We start from the raw sequence: 17662 nt of genomic DNA on the forward strand, positions 1-17662 counted from the left end.
AGGTTGGGTAAGGGGGTGGGATCCCAGGGGCAGTTAGGGGCCAGGGGTCCCGCGAGGGGCTGGTCAGGGGACAAGGAGCAGAGGGCGGTTGGATAGGGAGTGGGAGTACCAGGGGGGGCTGTCAGTGGGTGGGGGTGTGGATAGGGGTCGAGGCAGTCAGGGGACAGGGAGCAGGGGGGTTGGATGGGTGGAGGGTTCTGAGGGGGGCAGTCAGGGGGCAGGAAATGGGAGGGGGCGGATGGGGGTGGGGGCCAGGCTGTTTGGAGAGGAACAGCCTTCCTCACCCGGCCCTCCATACAGTTGCGCAACCCCGATGTGGCCCGAGGGCCAAAAAGTTTGCCCACCCCTGCTCTAATGGTTGCAGCACTGGACTGAGGGTCAGGACTCCTGGGTTCTTCTATTCCCAGCTCTGCCGCTGACTCGCTGTGGCCTCTGCTTATAGGGGTGTTGTGGGACTTAACGTTTGGAAACTACTTTGGGAGCATGAAATAAAAAGTGCTGCATAAACATGAGGTATAGTTATTATTCTAGGGCAACAAAGCACCAGGCTGCATTGTCACATCAACTCGCAACAGCCTGGCAATGACACACAGCCACACAACGTCATCCCTCAGGGGCATGATTTCATGGGGTCACCATGGTGTTGCTCTCCAGAAGACACACGTGCTCGGGTCATGTCTGAAGCAATGGGCTCCTGAAAAGGCATCGAGAGCTCATCTCAGTGCAAAAAGCGACAGAGACCAGGAACTCAGACAGGGTCGTTTTACTGTGAATGCCAGGGATTGACCCGAGCTTGGGGAGATCGGCACCGAGGTTGCTAAGAGCTGCATAGAGGGACATCGTGATGGCACCACAGCAAGGAACAAGGGAGGTCTAATAATAGCCCCACGCCTTCCCGCTGTCCTAGGCTTGTTTACTGGCTCATAGGCACCTTTAGGACCAACTTTCCCTCCTGCCCAAGGGCTTTAAAGTTAAAAATGTATTCAGTGACCCTGGAGAACATTCCGTAGCTGAGCTCCCGGGGCTAGTCACAGGGACCTAGCGGGGCATGTTCTGAACGGTGATGGATCTTTTACCTACTAACCCGTCAGTCCCACATGCGTGGCAAGGGCAGGAGGAACAGAGCAGCCATGCCGGTACACGGGGTGGGAGAGGGGTTCCCCTGCAGGACTTTGAAATGTTGGCAAAGCCGAATCCTGTGGTCATTACACAGTCAGACCTTCCACTGAGTCAAGTTCTGTTCTCAGCTACCTACAAGGATGCAACCTTCATGAGTCTGGATTACCCCTCCTGGGGATATGGCAGCTGGGGAGAGGACTCGGAGGGCAGAGACTCCATAGCATCCCCTCATGGAGTTTTAACTTTCATCATTCCACTGGGGCACAGGATTTGCCCCCAAGTCCTCCTCATGGAACGGCCAGTGGTTCTGAGCCCAGGCCCGGGGGAGCCAGGTACCAGCTCTGGGATCCCTGGCCCCTCAGCACAGCTTCATTGGAGCCACTCTATCAAGGTTTCCCCCAGCAGCATCTGCCCCTGAACACACTCCCTTGGAAGGCACAGAGAGAAGCAACAGAAGAGCGAATGCAGCCACAGGCTGATTTTTCCAGTGTAGCCCATATAGATATATAGACACATGCTAGGTCAGTGGTTCTCAACCAGGGGTCTGGGGCCCCCTGGGGGGCCATGAGCAGGTTTCAGGGGGGCCACCAAGCAGGCCGTAAGTCTGTAGGACAAAGATAACTGAGCCCTACGGCTTAAAGTCTTAACCTAACAATTAACCAGGAAGTGACCTTCTGTCATAAGGGGCCACAAGACAGCAGTGACCCTGTATCACAAATGCCACCAGTCAGAATGCTCCATCTAGTGCTGCTGAACAGCTGACAGGTAACCACAAGACAATAGGTTGTAGCAGCTTTGAATATGTTACAGTAAGAGCATCAGCTTGAAGTAAATGGCCTAGTAACCTATGGAAGAAGAGCCCCCCAGCGTTAGTAGGGTGAGGTAGGATAGATAAGGAAATGAGGCTGAAATCCCTACTGCATACGCCTGAGGTACAGAGGGCATTAGCGTAACCCAGTGGTCCCCAACCTTTTCGTCTGGCGGGTGCCAGACAAAGGACCGTGGCAGCGGTGGAGCATCCGCCGAAATGCTGCCAAATTTCTGCAGCATTTCGGCGTCGCTGCCTCTCGATGATGTCGCTTGTCGGCGGCAAGCGGCATCATCGAGATGCGTCGCCGCTGAAATGCCGCCGAAATTCGGCAGCATTTGGGCGGATGCTCCACCGCCGGCCAGGATGCGGGCGCATTTAGATGAGCGTAACCCATTATAAAAGTGGGTACTTGGCCAATGAACCCCAGGGAGATTTCCGGGAACTCGCCAGGCCAAAGACTACTCGATGGGAATATCTGAGCGCTGGATTACCCTCAGGCTGCTCTGCTAGGTAATAGTGTTTGTGATTAGCTAATGGTGCGAATACGACCCTGACAAATTCAGACGGCCTCCCAAAGTGCAAGCGCCATTCCCGCCTGCACAAAGAGCCTCGCTCTCAAACAAACTGCCAGGCTGTGGCCAATCTGGAGGCAGCTGAACCCTGGCAACCACCATCACGTTAAATTGGAAACACTAAATAACATCCAACCCATAGGTCAGGCAACACCGCAGGGCTTCTGGAGAAGACGTGCATCCTACACCACCACCGATCCAGCTCCAATGATTCTCCTCATGCTACTCGACGCCTGCCCCATGCCGGCTGCAGACCCCCGCCCGCACTGACTCTCCTTGTGCTGCCCGCCGCCTGCCCCACGCCAGCTGCAGACCCCCACCCACACTGATTCCGTGCTGCCCCACGCCGGCTGCAGACCCCCACCTGTACTGACTCTCCTCGTGCTGCCCGCCCCACGCCGGCTGCAGACCCCCACCTGTACTGACTCTCCTCGTGCTGCCCGCTGCCTGCCCCACGCCGGCTGCAGACCCCCACCCGTACTGACTCTCCTCGTGCTGCCCCACGCCGGCTGCAGACTCCTGCCCGTACTGACTCTCCTCGTGCTGCCCCACGCCGGCTGCAGACCTCCACCCGCACTGACTCTCCTCGTGCTGCCTGCCCCACACAGTGGCTGCAGACTCCTGACCCCAAGGAGGGGGGTCTCCGAGGTCTAAGGAGAGTGGGGCAGGCCCCCTATGTGCCCCTCCTAGATCTAGCCCCACAGGCTTTAGCGAGAGTTTTGCCGGTGTATGGCCTGCAGGATAGGAGCCATTGTGACTGAAAGGAATGCAGCATTCCTTGCTCTAGACAGAAAGAGACTGGGAGAGAGAGTTACAGACAGGACCGTCAAACTATATGATCCAAAGTCCTGGTCCAAGCAAACTGCCCCATTGCCATCCCCCCCGCTACCACAGGAGCTGTGAGCGATCACCGAGGTACTGAACGCTCATCATGGCAGCGCTCCGATGAGCTGAGGCAGCAGGCGACGCGTCCAGTACACAGCCCAGGGAAGACCAAAGGCTGCTGCCTGCCCTAGCCACTGCAATGCCATATCCGCTGCTAGGAGGAAACCCGGGGGGATTTCTGGCACTTTGCACATGACGCACATGAACCACCAAGGCAGATCAGCCTGAATCGGAAGCTGCTTCCCAATTACATCCATAACAGGCCTCTCAGGTGGCTGGGGTAAGGGCTGTGAGGAAGGGAAAAACATGAAAAGCCAGTCTCCTGGGACACATGCAGTCTCACTCGGAGGAATTTGTCCCCAGCTTTGCCCGGGTGGAAAAACACCAGCTAATGCTCTTGTCAAAGCCAGGTAAAATATAGAAGCATTTGGTCCTATCTCATGTATAGCCCTGAACCTTGGACCACAGTGGTGTAGAGGTAAAAAAAGAAGTAGATAAACTAACCTAAACTAAACTCCATAATCCCCAAATGAGAAGTGGGTTTACCCACATTTACCCTCAACTACGCTACTGCTGGGCACAGTTCTGGTCTCACTCTGGTGTCAATCAATGGATTGTAAAAGCAGAACCTGGCCCAGGATCCCTACCCCATTCTTTCAGTGAGCTTTATCGGCCAGGTTAGTATATTTCCTCTTATCTGAGAGTCTGAATCAGAAGGGAAGAGCTTGAAGAAGCCCGGGCTGTGCTTTCCTTTCTGATATTTGCACTCGCGTATTTATTAATCAGTTAGAAACAGATTCTGCTACTGAAGTATACAGGAACAGTATTCCTTTAAATGGCCTGTGAACCCGCTAGTGGGGCTCACTGCGTTTTCTATGTTAGAAGCAGTCAGAAGCCAATCCGCATGTACGGAGCTAGCCCTAGCATGGTTGTGTATATTAAGTAAACACAATTACTGGAGCTCCAACTGCACTCATGTGGTTTGTTCCCATTGTTATCGCTGTGTAAAGAGCCGAAGACACAACCATTCCCCTTGCCCATGCTTAGGTTGGATATTAGGAGAAACTTTTTCACTCAGAGAGTGGTGAAGCACTGGAATGGGTTACCTAGGTCCTTCCTTAGAAGTTTTTAAGGTCAGGCTTGACGAAGCCCTGGCTGGGATGATTTAGGTGGGAGTTAGTCCTGCTTTGAGCAGGGGGTTGGACTAGATGACCTCCTGAGGTCCCTTCCCACCCTGATATTCTATGATTCTATGAACAGCCCCTTGTAGCCACGCTGATTTCAACAGAAGCCTGGAGTTTCAGCATAAGTAACGGGGGCAGATCACAGCCCTTAAAGTGCTTGCAGCGCTATGAAGTTCCTGATCCCTTCGGAAGTACTAAATGAGAATGATCTTGACTCGTAGAGAAGGACCCAAGTTGCAACAGTTGGATCCCAATTTGGGGTCTGATCTGACTTGTCTCAAAGTTTGGATGGTGTTACGATTGAGGGTTTGGGTCAGCCCATTCAGGAGGCAGCCGGAGTTAGAGTGGTCAGACCTGGGTGTGGACAGGAAACTGTCCGAAGGTTTGGGGGGCAGGGTTTAGATCCAGTGTTTCTGTTTGGACCCATCTGAATTTCTCATTTAAAAGTCACGTGCTATCTGGCTTGGTACCTCTGCAGTTAGTGCTCTGTGCTGCCATGAAAAACCCAAATTGCCAAGTCAGTTTACAGATGGGGAAACTGAGGCACAGAAAAGTGAATTGATTTGCCCCAAGTCACACAGCAGGCCAGGCAGAGCTAGGTATAAAACACAGCTCTCCTCGCTCCCAGTCCTATACTCCAGCTGCAGCACCTTCCTGCCTCCCCACATCTTCACAGCCAGTTCCTTTGGCCAGGGCTGTTTGAGCTGCAAGCCTGGGATGTGCCTCTTGCCGTTATTTGGAGACAGAGGGTGCTGACAGGCTGTAAAATGATGCTGCTGCAGGGCAGAGAAGAAAATGCAACATAGGTCTCCAGAACCTCTCCCCCAATACTGGGACTGACGAAAAGGCAAGCCGGCCCCTTGAACTGAAGAACCAAAGGACTTCAGAGCTCTCATGAAAATTATTTTGGCAAGGATCACTAATATAACAACTCATGGCTTGGGTTAGCATCTCCTTTTCTGGAGTGTCCCACTGAGCACTCAGCAAATGTTTGATCTCTTCCCTTTTTTATTATAATACTCTACAGTACGGGCCTGAACAATTCAGCTTCAATTGACAGTAGTAAGCAAGGCACACATTTTTAACAGTGAGGGTGATTAACCACTGGAGCAAACCAATGGTTTTCAGATCAAGACTAGATGTCTTTCTGGAAGATCTGCTTACTCAGACACAAGTTACTGGGCTCCATACATGAATGGCTGGATGAAATGATTTGGCCTGTGCTAGATCAAGGGTGGGCAAACTATGGCCCGTGGGCCGGATGCGGCCAGCCAGTCATTTTAAACCAGGCTTTGAGCTCCCATTGGGGAGTGGAATCTGAGGCTTGCCCTGCTCCGGCGCTCCAGCCGAGGAACAGGGTCGGGGAAGCAGCGGCATGGCCCCCCTCCACCTCCCATGTGTATGGGCAGCCATGGGTCTCCATTCTGCACGCTGCTCCCACCCCGAGTGCTGCCCCTGCAGCTCCCATTGGCTGGGAACCGCAGCCAATGGGAGCTGCAGGGGTGGTGCCTGCGGATGGGGCAGCACGCAGAGTCACCAGGTCGTGCCTCACGTAGGAGCCGGAGAAGGAGCATGCTGCTGCTTCCGGAAGCTGCTTGAGGTAAGCACCGCCTGGAGCTTGCATCCCTGAGCCTCTCCCTGAGCCCCCTCCCACCCTTCGAACCCCTCCATCCCAACCCAGAGCACCCTCCTGAACCCCCAACCTCTCATCCCCAGCCCCACCCCAGAGCCTGCACCCTCAGCAGGAGCCTGCACCCCTTCCCACGTCCCAACCCCCTGCCCCAGCCCTGATCCCCCTCCCGCCCTCCGAACCCCTCGGTCCCTGCCCGGAGCACCCCAAACTCCTCATTCCCAGCCCCACCCCAGAGCCCACAACCCTAACCAGAGCCCTCAAGCCCACCCCTGCACCCCACTCCCCTGCTCAGAGCTCCCACACACACACCCTGAACTCCTCATTTCTGGCCCCACCCTGGAGCCCGCACCCCCAACCAGAGCCCACATCCCAACCCCAATTTTGTGAGCATGCATGGCCAGCCATACAATTTCTATTCCCAAACGTGGCCCTCGGACCAAAAAGTTTGCCCACCCCTGGCCTAGATAACCTAATGCTCCCTTCTGGCCTTAAAATCTATGAATCAGTAGCAACACTGCAGTGGGCTCTTGGCCGGCGATGTACAATGCTGCCGCATTTTCCAGATTACTAGAAAGAGGAGTGTTGGGAGAAGATTCTAGCCTTTGCCCCAGACCTGAACACAGCTCCTCTTTAAAAAAATAAATAAATAAAAAGGATACAAGAGGCAGGCAGGCAGGAGCCCCTGAGAATTATGGGCTTGGAAAATTATGAACAAACAGAACAGAATTGCCAGGGGACAAACAGCAATGAGACAGGCAAGCAGAAATAATTAGCTCTCTAATGGTCACTACTTCTGCGAGATCGGAGGCTCTTAAGGGAAGGCCGGAAGCGAATGGTGAGTGGCGAAGGCAATTTGTATACTGCATTTAATAGCCTCAAAGTTAAAAAAAAAAAAAAAAGCCCAATCTTGCATCACACACACGCAGAAACCCTGAGAGGCAGTGAACTGTCACTGCAATGGGGGGAAAAGCTTAGAAAAGCCTCGTTGATTACCCAGAGAGTGGGTCTGTCAGACAGCCAGAGGTCCCACTGAGGGGAAGCAGGGATGCTTTAACAAACATCCCAATACGGAGCTTCAGTCCACAGGCTTGATTAGGCTAACCATGCTCTAAAAGCTAAACATCAGGGCTGTGCTGCTTCTTGGTTACTGGCAGCACAAAAGGGAAGACAGGGAGGGCTTATGCGCCTGCGACGTGGGGCCTGATCCCAAAGCTCCCCGCAGAGGCTGATGGGAATACTTGACTTCCATGGACACTGGATGAGGCTCTTAGCACAGCACAGCAATGCAGAGTGCAGCAGCACGGGGCTTCCTGAAGGCAACACTGCTACTGAGCTTCTTAGCATACCCAGCACTCCTGTAATCGGTGGCGGACTACTGCACGGGCCAGCGGGGCTCGTGCCCAGGGACCCTGGCCAATTTGGGCCCCACAGAAAAGTCTCCCCCTGCCACGGCCCCAGGGCTAGAGGAGCTCTCGCTTCCTGCCGCGGCCCTGGGACCGCAGTGGGGGCACAGAGCTTCTCTAGTCTCAGGGCCACCGTGGGGAGGTGGGACCTGGAAAAGAGCGAGCGGGGCCACGGGGAAGGGGTGGAATGGGGTGGGGCTGTGGGCAGGACAGGGGTGGAGTCAAGGCAAGGGGCAGAATAGGGTGGGCGCATGGGCGGGGCCACAGGAGAAGGGGTGGAACACGGTGGGACCAGGGGCGGGGTTGCAGCAGAAGAGGTGGGAGGAAGAGAACAGGGGTGGGACTGCAGGCTGAAGGGATGGGGCAGGGCCACGGTTCTGGCGCTGGGCCCCCTCCCCCCACTTGCTCCGGCCCAGGGCCCCAGGAGACCTTAATCCGTCTCTGCCTGTAATACAGGAACTAGCTAAAATAAGAATAATCAAAGCTCATGCTCCAGGGTGTAAATCTCACCCTATACACAACCAACCACAATGGGCCCATGCTACACAGCTGCTTGCATTCCTTGAACCAACCGGCCTACAGTCAGTCTGGGGGCCCCTGCTTAGCTTCTTGATTGAAGCTCAAGATTCAAGGCCAGATCCTCAGCTGATGTACATTAGCATCACTCTGTTGGTATCGATGAATGATCTGGCTCTCAGTGTACAGGCTGCCCCAAGTTTCTCTGCCAGGCAACATTACAGGACAGGAGATGCATGTGTTTTGGAGATGGCAGAGGCAGCAGAACTGTGGGTAGAGGGGACTCGTTATTTTCTACAATTCTGTAGGTTTTAAAAGCCATTAGATGCCTCACTCCCTCCATCATAGCGTTCCTGTTATACCATTTTTCTCAAATTAATTTAACTGCCTCACACGAAATTCCACCTTGTGCTTGCCACCACGTTCCCTCTGCCACCCAGCAGCACCCCGATCCCACTCACAGAGCAGGGGCTGCTTTCGCAAACAGTGCTGCGAGGAGGGAATATTCTGCAGGAGCGGCAGGAATGCATTGCATTGCATTACAGCACAGGGAGACAAGGTGAAGACAGGCATTACTGTCTGACACCTCTAGAGGGCACCACTGGCTGCCTACTGCCACTGGCATCTGGGAAAGCCTTCTGTAAGCTGCATTTACACCAGCACTTTTGTCAGTGAAGCTTGTGTCAGTTGGGGGAGGGGGGATGGGGGGGCTGTTTTTCCACACCTCTGACCAACAAAGTTTTACCAACACAAGTGCTAGTGTAGACAAAGCCTAAGTCAAGCTTCAGCCCTGATTTAGCTTCCTCTCGCATATCCTTTGTAGATGCTCAAATATTGCAACAGGCGATTTTGTAACGTTAACCAGACTATGGGTTAATACATCTTCCCCCACCCAGCTCCAAGCCTCGGGGTGCCTGACAATAACTCAGGGGATAGAATCCCCATAGGTAATTAAAACTGTCATGAGAACCTCTGCACTCTGCCCAGGACCGCAGTGTCTGAGCTGCATTAATTCAGATATTACAGAGATGGGTGCAGTTTAAATAACGAGAGAGGGATTAGATATAAACAAAGATAGGGCCAAACCAACCCCCTGGATCCAAACATCCTGAAATTTGGTGTGCGTAAAATCTGGACCCTAAATGTAACTTGAGCTTGGTTCTGGTGTTAATTCATTAAAACAAAGAAAGGGCCAAAATCCTCAGGTGATGTAAACACTGATTTACACCAGTTAAGGATCTGACCCAAAGAATCAGATCTGGTGTGGTGACACTGAGATCAGTGGAGTCACTTCTGATTTACACCAATTTAAGTGTGAGGAGAGTCAGGCCTGAAGTATTTATCAGGTGTATAATTTTAAACCGTTTTCCAGCAGGAGACATTATTCAGGAGACGACCTGTTAACTTCCAGAACAGGTGACACCAAAGCTTTGCAAAGGTGCCTTCACCAAGCACAAGGACTTCCCTACCTTCTGCCACAGAGATTCCCGGGAGGCCAGAGAGGAGCAGGCTGCCACGAACCAGCAGTTCCCAACTTGGCCCTGGTGCAAGTCATGGGAACTGATTCCATCCACAAAGAGATAGGGGTCGTCACAGATCTCCTAGAGGAAGAGAGGGGAAAAAAAACCCACAAAAGGTGAATGGGAAGCAGGGTTAGGCTTGAGAATTGGGGTTACCCTTGTCTTCACTAGTGGCACTGTGCACCCCTCCCCTGGCGCACACACATACACCCCTCTAACTCCAGCTACCATCCTATCCAGTCTAGGAAAGCAACCTGTGGATGAAACCAAGGACCACATTCTTCTGTCTGTTGCACTGGTGTCAATCCAGAGTCACTCCACTGACTTCAGTGGAGACGCTCCAGATTTACGCCCTAATTTAGCAAGGTATCCTTGCCCATGTGTGACGTGCTCATGAGCAGCCCCAATACTTTAACAAGACAACTCAGGTGCTTGAGGACCATGTGGGATCATGGCCATCCCCAGGTGCAACTGAGAGCGGAAACGGCCTCTTGGTGCCAAGCATCATCACCTGGGGGCTGCTCGAGCTGAAAAGGCCAAGCCATTTACAACACACCTTTTGCAGAAAGTGTGTCGGCTCTGCAGCAAAACAAGGCAGACTCTAGTCTCCTGTCTACAATACGTGTACGGCGTTGTGCTTGGCACAGCAGAGCCTTTATCTCAACTGGGCCCTCTAGGTGCCACTGTGATACAAATAATAGGTTCTGTACCTGTTAGCAATGGGCGTAGCTGAACCAGCACTGTTAGAGAAATGCTAAAAATCCACAGAGCAGACAGACTGCTGGGAAGGGGCTTTTTCCCTGCTATTCAGATGCATTTTCCCTTTGTTTAACTCAATTCCACTGACCCCATTCTCCTGCCTTGCCCTTTGCACTCTTCAGATAGGTGGGTTGTATCCCTCTGCTCCTAACCTCCATTTTCACTTAGCCGAGCTACAGATATTTTCTTCTTTTAGCCTTTCCTAAAAAGTCAACCCCTCCAGCTCCTTCCCGGTTTTGGCTGTTATTATTATTGGTTATTATTTGTATTGCATTAGTCCCTGCTCGACTAGCACTCCTAGGCGCTACCACAACACACAAATAAACAAACACGTGGTTTTGATTTGCCTGGGGGGGAGACTTTGGCACACACTCAGGGGCAGAGTCATAGGTTCCTAGGCTAGATGGGAGGACTGTGATCCGCTCTCACCTCCTAGTCACCCCTAATGCAGGTCTGCCCCATGCTCTTGAGATGACACCAACAGGGTTCAGCCCAAGCGCTGCAGCAGGAGGGTGAGATGTAAAGGCTGAAGGAAAATGGCTAGGAAAAGCCATGAAAACAGGGTGGATAAAAATTAATAATTTAAAAAAAAACTGATTTTTTTATTTAAAATTGGATTTTTTTGATAAAATGCTTTTTGAGGAAAAAACCTAGCTAAAGATAGTTTTAACTAAGACACATTATAGCTCAACAATATCTCATCACGGAATAGGGATTATAAATTCTAATTCTATAGCAGGGGTTGGCAACCTTTGGCACGCGGCTCACCAGGGTAAGCCCCCTGGCGGGCTGAGCCGGTTTGTTTACCTGCCACGTCCGCAGGTTCAGCCGATCGCGGCTCCCACTGGCCGCTCCAGGCCAATGGGGGCAGCGGGAAGCGGCAGCCAGCAGGGCGGCCAGCACACCCCTCAGCCCGCGCCGCTCCGCTTCCTCTATACTATGAGAGGATTTATTCATGTAATGTTTAAGAACAGTTTTGTAAATGAGTTCCAATAGTTCATGGATTAGAGATCCAATCTTATGGGGCGCCAGGGCTTCTGTATAGACTATTTAGGTTAATCTTTCTATCTACCCAATGGGACTCAGTGCTCTGTCTAGAAGATACCATCAGAGATGCTTAGTTTTGCAGTTCTCAGACTGTGGGTTTGTCTCTCCAGAGATAACATGCTTGTTAACAGCAAAAATGTTTTTAAATAAATAAATAAATAAAGGTGAGAAATAACAGACGTCAACCCTATTGTCCCTCTGCAAAGTCAATCCCTTGCCTCTCTCTAAAGGTGCAAAGTTTCAAAAAGTTCAATGAATAGAAGATTGGTGGGGGCGGAATAGATCTGGACAAGGAGAAGAAGTCTGGAGATACAAGAGTGAAACTGTTTGAGCAGCATATTCCAGAAGTCTTGAGGTCTTTCTGAGTGTACCCTTCATTAATTTGAGATCTATCATGCCATTCTCTCACTAGAAGGGAAAACCTATAATGGCAGCAGGCCATAAAAGAGACCCAATTTGGGAATATTTTAATGAAATTCCTCTACCTATGGGTAAGACAGGCATGCGTGTAAAATGCAAACAACGCAACAAAGAAATGCAAGGCCTGGTTGCCCCAATGAAATAACATCAGGAGAAGTGTTCCTTCTCGGGAGGAAGTTGCGTTGAAGATGAAAGAAGCATGTCTGAACATGCAGGATCTTCCAGTTGGCAAACTTTTTTATTTCATACTTCTTTCTTAGGACTTCCTGTCTTCCTTCTGGACTATTCTTGAATTCTCATGTCTGAGCAAAAAAAGTAGCAGTAAAAGCTATAACAAACTGAAAAAAAAAATTCAAATGGCTAGTACGCAGCTTGGTCACAGACAATTTTGCAAATGCATCCAAGATGAGAAGAAACGATTTAGAAGAGAGCAAAGAGAGTCCCAAGCTAATATCATACGGTTGCAGTGCTCATTTGATGCACCTCCTAGCCAAAGACTTCAGTGTTCCAGAAATAAAGGCTAATGTTGTTGAAATTGCAAAATACTTATGTAACAACCACTCTGCAGCAGCCACTCCAAAAAAAGTGGGAGGAACCAAGCTAACTCTCCCACAAGACGTGCGATGGAACTCAGTAGCGGACTGTTCTGAGCACTATATCAAGAACTGGCCTAATCTGATGACAGTTTGTGAACAAAATAATGAAAAAAATAGATGGCACTGTCACAGCCAAAGTTCTCAACATTGGGCTTAAGAGAAATGTTGAACACATGCTGAGTATCCTGAAGCCTATTTCTGTAGCCTTGAACAAAATGCAGGGAAATAGCTGTTTTATTGCTGAATCTGTTGAAATTTGGAAGGAACTGAGTGAGATCTTAAAAAAAGAGAAATATGCAATGACAGAGTTAAATTACAAGCATTAAAAAAACAAATGGGACAAGCACTATCTCCAGCTCATTTTCTTGCAGGTTATGAACAAACAGGAAAATGAAGGTGAAGACGGCTGAGTTAGCTGCAGAAGCCAATATTTTAAGTTTCTCATGTTGACCTGGCTGACATAGTTGATTTAATTTTTGGTTTTTTTTTTTTTTAAGATATTTAACTATTTTAGTTAAAAACAATTTTTAACAAAAACAAACTGGATTTTAAAAAACTTGAATGTTTAACTAAATTCAAAAATTCATATGCTTGTTTTGTTAAAATATTAGATGTTTTCTGTTGAGGAAAAAAATCCAGAATACATAATATTGTCGTTTTAGTTAAATAAAACAATTTAAATGCCTGTCTGGTAATGTTCTCCTCCTAATACAGCATGACAAGAAAATACTCTAAATATAATGATTAACCTGTTGAATTGGAAATAATTCACCTCCCAGTGACCTCATAAATATCTGCTTCAATTACCTTTGGTAAATGAAATAACCAAACAATCATTCATTTTCTGATATAGCTGTAAAACTAATCTGAAAAGTTTTCAAAATAAATCAATTAAAAAATGTATAGAGTGTACCTTCTAAAAATAAAACCTACATTTATCTCTGAGTCGTGAAGAACATGTATTAACGTTATAAGAAATAACAAGAATGCACTTTTATGTAGAAATCCATGATTAAATCGAGTTTTCCTGACTACTGATTTAAATCAAATCCACCCTGCATGAAAAACACCAAGGACTTCCCCCTTTTTTCTAGATGGATTTCGGTCAAAGGGCACATTACAGATGCAGAGGTGAATGACACCACCATGCTTTTGATTTCAGAGGGAAAGGAGAAGGGAGGAAGCAGCGACATTGTCACTGACCCTGTAAGGCCCAGAGCAGACATTTCCCCTTGAGGCTGGTTTATCACACACATACCCCGCACTGCCTGGCTCTGAGAGAAGGAAGCCAGGTGAATCCTAACATTAACACAGCCCCACCTGAAAGGCAATCAGTGAGTCAGTCACTCTCTTGTCAGGCTGTGTGTGATCACCAGAGTCAGACACAAACACATGCACCCAGGGCTGTGTTAAGCCTTATGGGTCACGCCAGCGGGAGCGCAGGCTCCCAGGCAACCAGCTCAAACAATTCTCAAGGTGCTAACCTGCCTCTACCTGGGCAAGAAGGTGGGTTTTCAATCAATCAAGGCCTCCTCTCTACAAATGTTTACAACACAGGCATTATTTAACAGCAGTGACAAATTCCGGGTTTGAATGCCAGTGAGCTACTTGGAGAAGGAGAAAGTGTCCATCTTATACCCAATTGAATACCCTTATAGACAGGGCCACAGTGTATGTAGAATAAATGAGCCCACAGGCTCTGTCCGGCCCTTCTGACTCACGTGAGCAGGCCCACTGACCCCAGTGGAAACATGCACATGAGGAAGGCTGGTAAGATGCAGCCATCATGCATTGGGCCGGATTCACCATCACTCACTGGCTCCTTTGCACCAGAGGGGCATAAACTTGGCGCAGCTGTTTCTGCCGGAGCAGCACAAAGCGGGCAAGGCATCTTCATAACGATCATTCCCCACACTGCTCATACAACACTTTCCACCCCATCACAGTCAATGCCATTGCACCAGCGAGCAAAGTGAGACAGCGTTTAAGTGACTCCTTCAAGAACAGACGGTGGGGTGAAATCTTGGCCCCCTTAAAATCAATGGGAGTTTTGTCATTGACTTCAGCGGGGGCTGGGATTTTAACCCTGCAGTACCACACGGCTGCTGCTGGAAACTGGCCAGGGAGCCAGCAGAACCAGCCCCACTGCAGAGGATCCTCCAGCAGCACAGAGCCAACGTCCTGGCTCCTACCCACCTGCACTCCCTGCTGCAAGTTAGAGGGCAAGGACAGAGATAAGGGGGAATTTGCCCTGTGCCGTGCCGATCCCCAGTGACCATTTCACCCTGGTGGCAGCACATTTCATGTTGCTCTTATTACCGCACAGGGTCCAGCTCCACACACAGCTACTCCAGAATGAGGCTCAGGATATGCTACCTTTGCACCGCCTGGCGCCACCCTACGCAACAGGCTTCTTGGGATCTAACCCAGTGGAGTCAATGGCAGCACCGGCAGCAGAACCCAGAACTCACGTGTCCTGGTCCCATACCCGACACAACGGACCACCCTGCCTCCACCAACTCAGTGTAGCCACCAAACCCACCAAGTAACAAAATCCCCTGGTGCACCAGAGCCCTGAGCTGCGGTGATTTATATCACAGTGATGCCCAGAGGCTTCAGCTGAGCCAGGGCTGCAGTGTGTTAGGTGCTGTACAGCCAGACAGTAAGAGCCAGTCCCTGCACCACAGAGCTACATAGACAAGAGTGGCAAAGGAACGTGAGATGAGCCCAAGCACAGCTTTTGCTATGGAGCAGGACCACACGCTGTCCTGGCTGTCTTTTAAAATCCATTTCTACCCACCACTGTAGATGTGTCCACGTGCAAACAGCTCTCCGGGAGCACAGCCTGCAATTGCCCTTCCCTTTAAAGCAGTGGTCCCCAAACTTTTCAGGGTTGTGCCCCCCTTAGCCCTGTCCGCCCCCCACCAGCCCAGGCTGGCAGCAGGGACATGGCTCCGGTGGGGGGAGGGGAAGATGCAGACAGGGGTAAAGGGGCTGAGGCTGGGGGTGGGTCTGGGGCTAGAGCAGAGCCATGGCTGGGGTTGGGAGCAGAGTCCCAGCCGGGAGCCAAGGCTGGGGGTGGGGCAGGGAACTGAACTGAGGCTGGGGGCAGGGCCAGGGCCACGACTGGGGAAGAGATTGGAGCAGAGCTGGAGGCAGAGCGGGGCTGGGTGGAGCTCCCTCCCCATCTCATTCCTGGACCGGGCTCTCCCAGACTCCCTGAACGTTCCTCTGTGCCCTCCTGGGGGGGGGAGCGCCCCACAGTTTGGGGACTTCTGCTTGAAAGGGTTGACAAGTCTGGGTGGCATTAGAGGACCCTACAGGTCAAGATTTCAAAATCAAGTAAGATTTTGTAGCATTCCCCTCTTAGCTACAAGCATGTGTAGGCTCATGTCTCAGAAACTAGCTCCTGGGTCCTTTTGTTCTGTGCACAGTGCCCAGCAGGATGGGCTCCTGGTCCGTGACGAGGGTTGCTGGGTGCTACTGCACTACAAATAACCAATGAAGAATCTGGGAGGGAAATGGAGCCCAAAGTCGGGGTGCTGGGGAAAGAGAAAATGTCTCCATCCGGGGTGTTGCAATAGCACCCACCGCTGCAGCGTGTGGGCACTGAGCAATCTGAGTCTCGATTCCACTGAGGTCAATGGAGCTGTGCCAGTTTACCCCAGGACAGGGATAGGGGGATTCCCCCTTGTAGTCTCCAGTGTAGGGAGCACGTTGTGGGTGCGGCAAAGGAGCATGCCCAAACTGCTACAGTGCTTTGGCTAATATTGGCTACTTCAACAGACCCTGGGCCATTGGCAATTAAGCATAAGTTAGGGCAGCCCTGAGACTGCTCTAATTTACACCAGGAGGGGGTGTGTGACGTCAGAACACAGGGAGGCAAAAAGTTGGCTTAAAGTCATATTTGATCCCCTCCCCTCTGTTTCTGTGCTAAGTGGAACCTGGGCAGAGCTGAGAATCAGGCCCAGAGCCTTTAAAGCATTTTGGGTCCTTCTGGATGAAAGGTGCTATGCACAGGTGTGATGGGGCATCTGCCCCACACTGGCCAGTAAGGGGTTAATAGAGCCCTAGGGAAGCTGCACGAAAAGCAGCCAATAGGAGAGAGGCTGTGAGGAGCGGCCAATCAGGTCCCATATATAAAGAGCCTCAGGGCAGAGCAGGGTCAGTAGCTGCCTGGAGCTGGAGGAGGGTGGCCTATGTCTGGAGTGGGCTGTAACCCTGTAGCCCCTTGGACAGAGCAGTGCAGTGCAGACAGGAGCCCGGGGAAAAGAGAAGGTGCTGCTGAGACTGAAGAGGGCGCTGTGGCTGCGGGGAAGTGACCCAGGGAAATGCAGCGATAGCAGAGGCAAAGGAACGCAGTAAATGACGGCAGTTCGGAGTGTCCCTGGGCTGGGACCCGGAGTAGCGGGTGGGCCCAGGTTCCCCTCACTTGCCTCTGGGGAAGTGGCTGGACTAGGAGCTTAAACTTCTCCTGGGGGGGGGATGGGGGAAACAGTGACATGGCAAGAGGGCTGAGCCACAAGGAGTCCCTGAGGCTGCGAGAGGGACCGCAGGCAGACGCAGTGATGGTGTGCAAGCTGTGCACGGGGGGCGCTGGCCTCGAGCTAATACCCAGAAAGATCAGGAGATGCCAGACTAGCAGTGACACGACCATGACAAGAGCCACACCCCAAAAGTGACTGACTTCAATGGAGCCATGCCACTGTACACCAAGTGAGTGCCTGGCCCTTGGATTTAAAGTCCATTATGAAAAACAAACGTATTGGAGCAAATGGATGTGCTATATTTTGTGCATCATGGCATGACTCTGTCTCCTAAAGAAAAGCATCTGCATTATTCCTCTTCTTTCCCCAGTGCTGAGTTGTTGGTTTTTCCCCACCATTATTTCAGCGACAATTAAGCCAGAAACCATCCTCTTTGCACTTTTCTGCCAGTCTGATTCCATAGCGGGATGCGCTCAGTAAATCACCCAATGTAACTGGCTTCTTAATTGGTCACTGTCCCCTTGTAAATATATCCCGAAGCGGAGTATTGCCCTGGATTCAAGCAGGGGTCTGCTTCATCTAAAGCCATCTGTCTGCGGGCCGCGGGGCGGGGAAATAACCATGCGCAGGCTGCATGCCAAGATCACTTTCCATTAACAAGGTTTTACAAGAAACAGACCATTCCAGTTCCTCTGCCGAGCTGGATCATC

General features: G+C 51.1%; 1 protein-coding gene across 2 annotated transcripts in view; it reads right to left on the bottom strand.

Annotated features, from left to right (window-relative positions):
- CAPN5 (calpain 5) overlaps positions 1-17662 on the bottom strand; it is a 132544-nt gene that overhangs the window by 35098 nt on the left and 79784 nt on the right. Inside the window, exon 3 of one of the 2 annotated variants that reach the window (XM_045021267.1) lies at positions 9593-9724. The exons of the other annotated variant lie outside the window; for it this stretch is intronic. Coding sequence (XP_044877202.1) covers positions 9593-9724 — 132 coding nt within the window. The remainder of the gene's footprint in view (positions 1-9592; positions 9725-17662) is intronic. 2 annotated transcript variants of the gene reach the window in all.

The sequence above is a fragment of the Mauremys mutica genome, chromosome 1 (genome assembly GCF_020497125.1).
Source record: "Mauremys mutica isolate MM-2020 ecotype Southern chromosome 1, ASM2049712v1, whole genome shotgun sequence".
Taxonomy (NCBI): Eukaryota; Metazoa; Chordata; order Testudines; family Geoemydidae; genus Mauremys; species Mauremys mutica.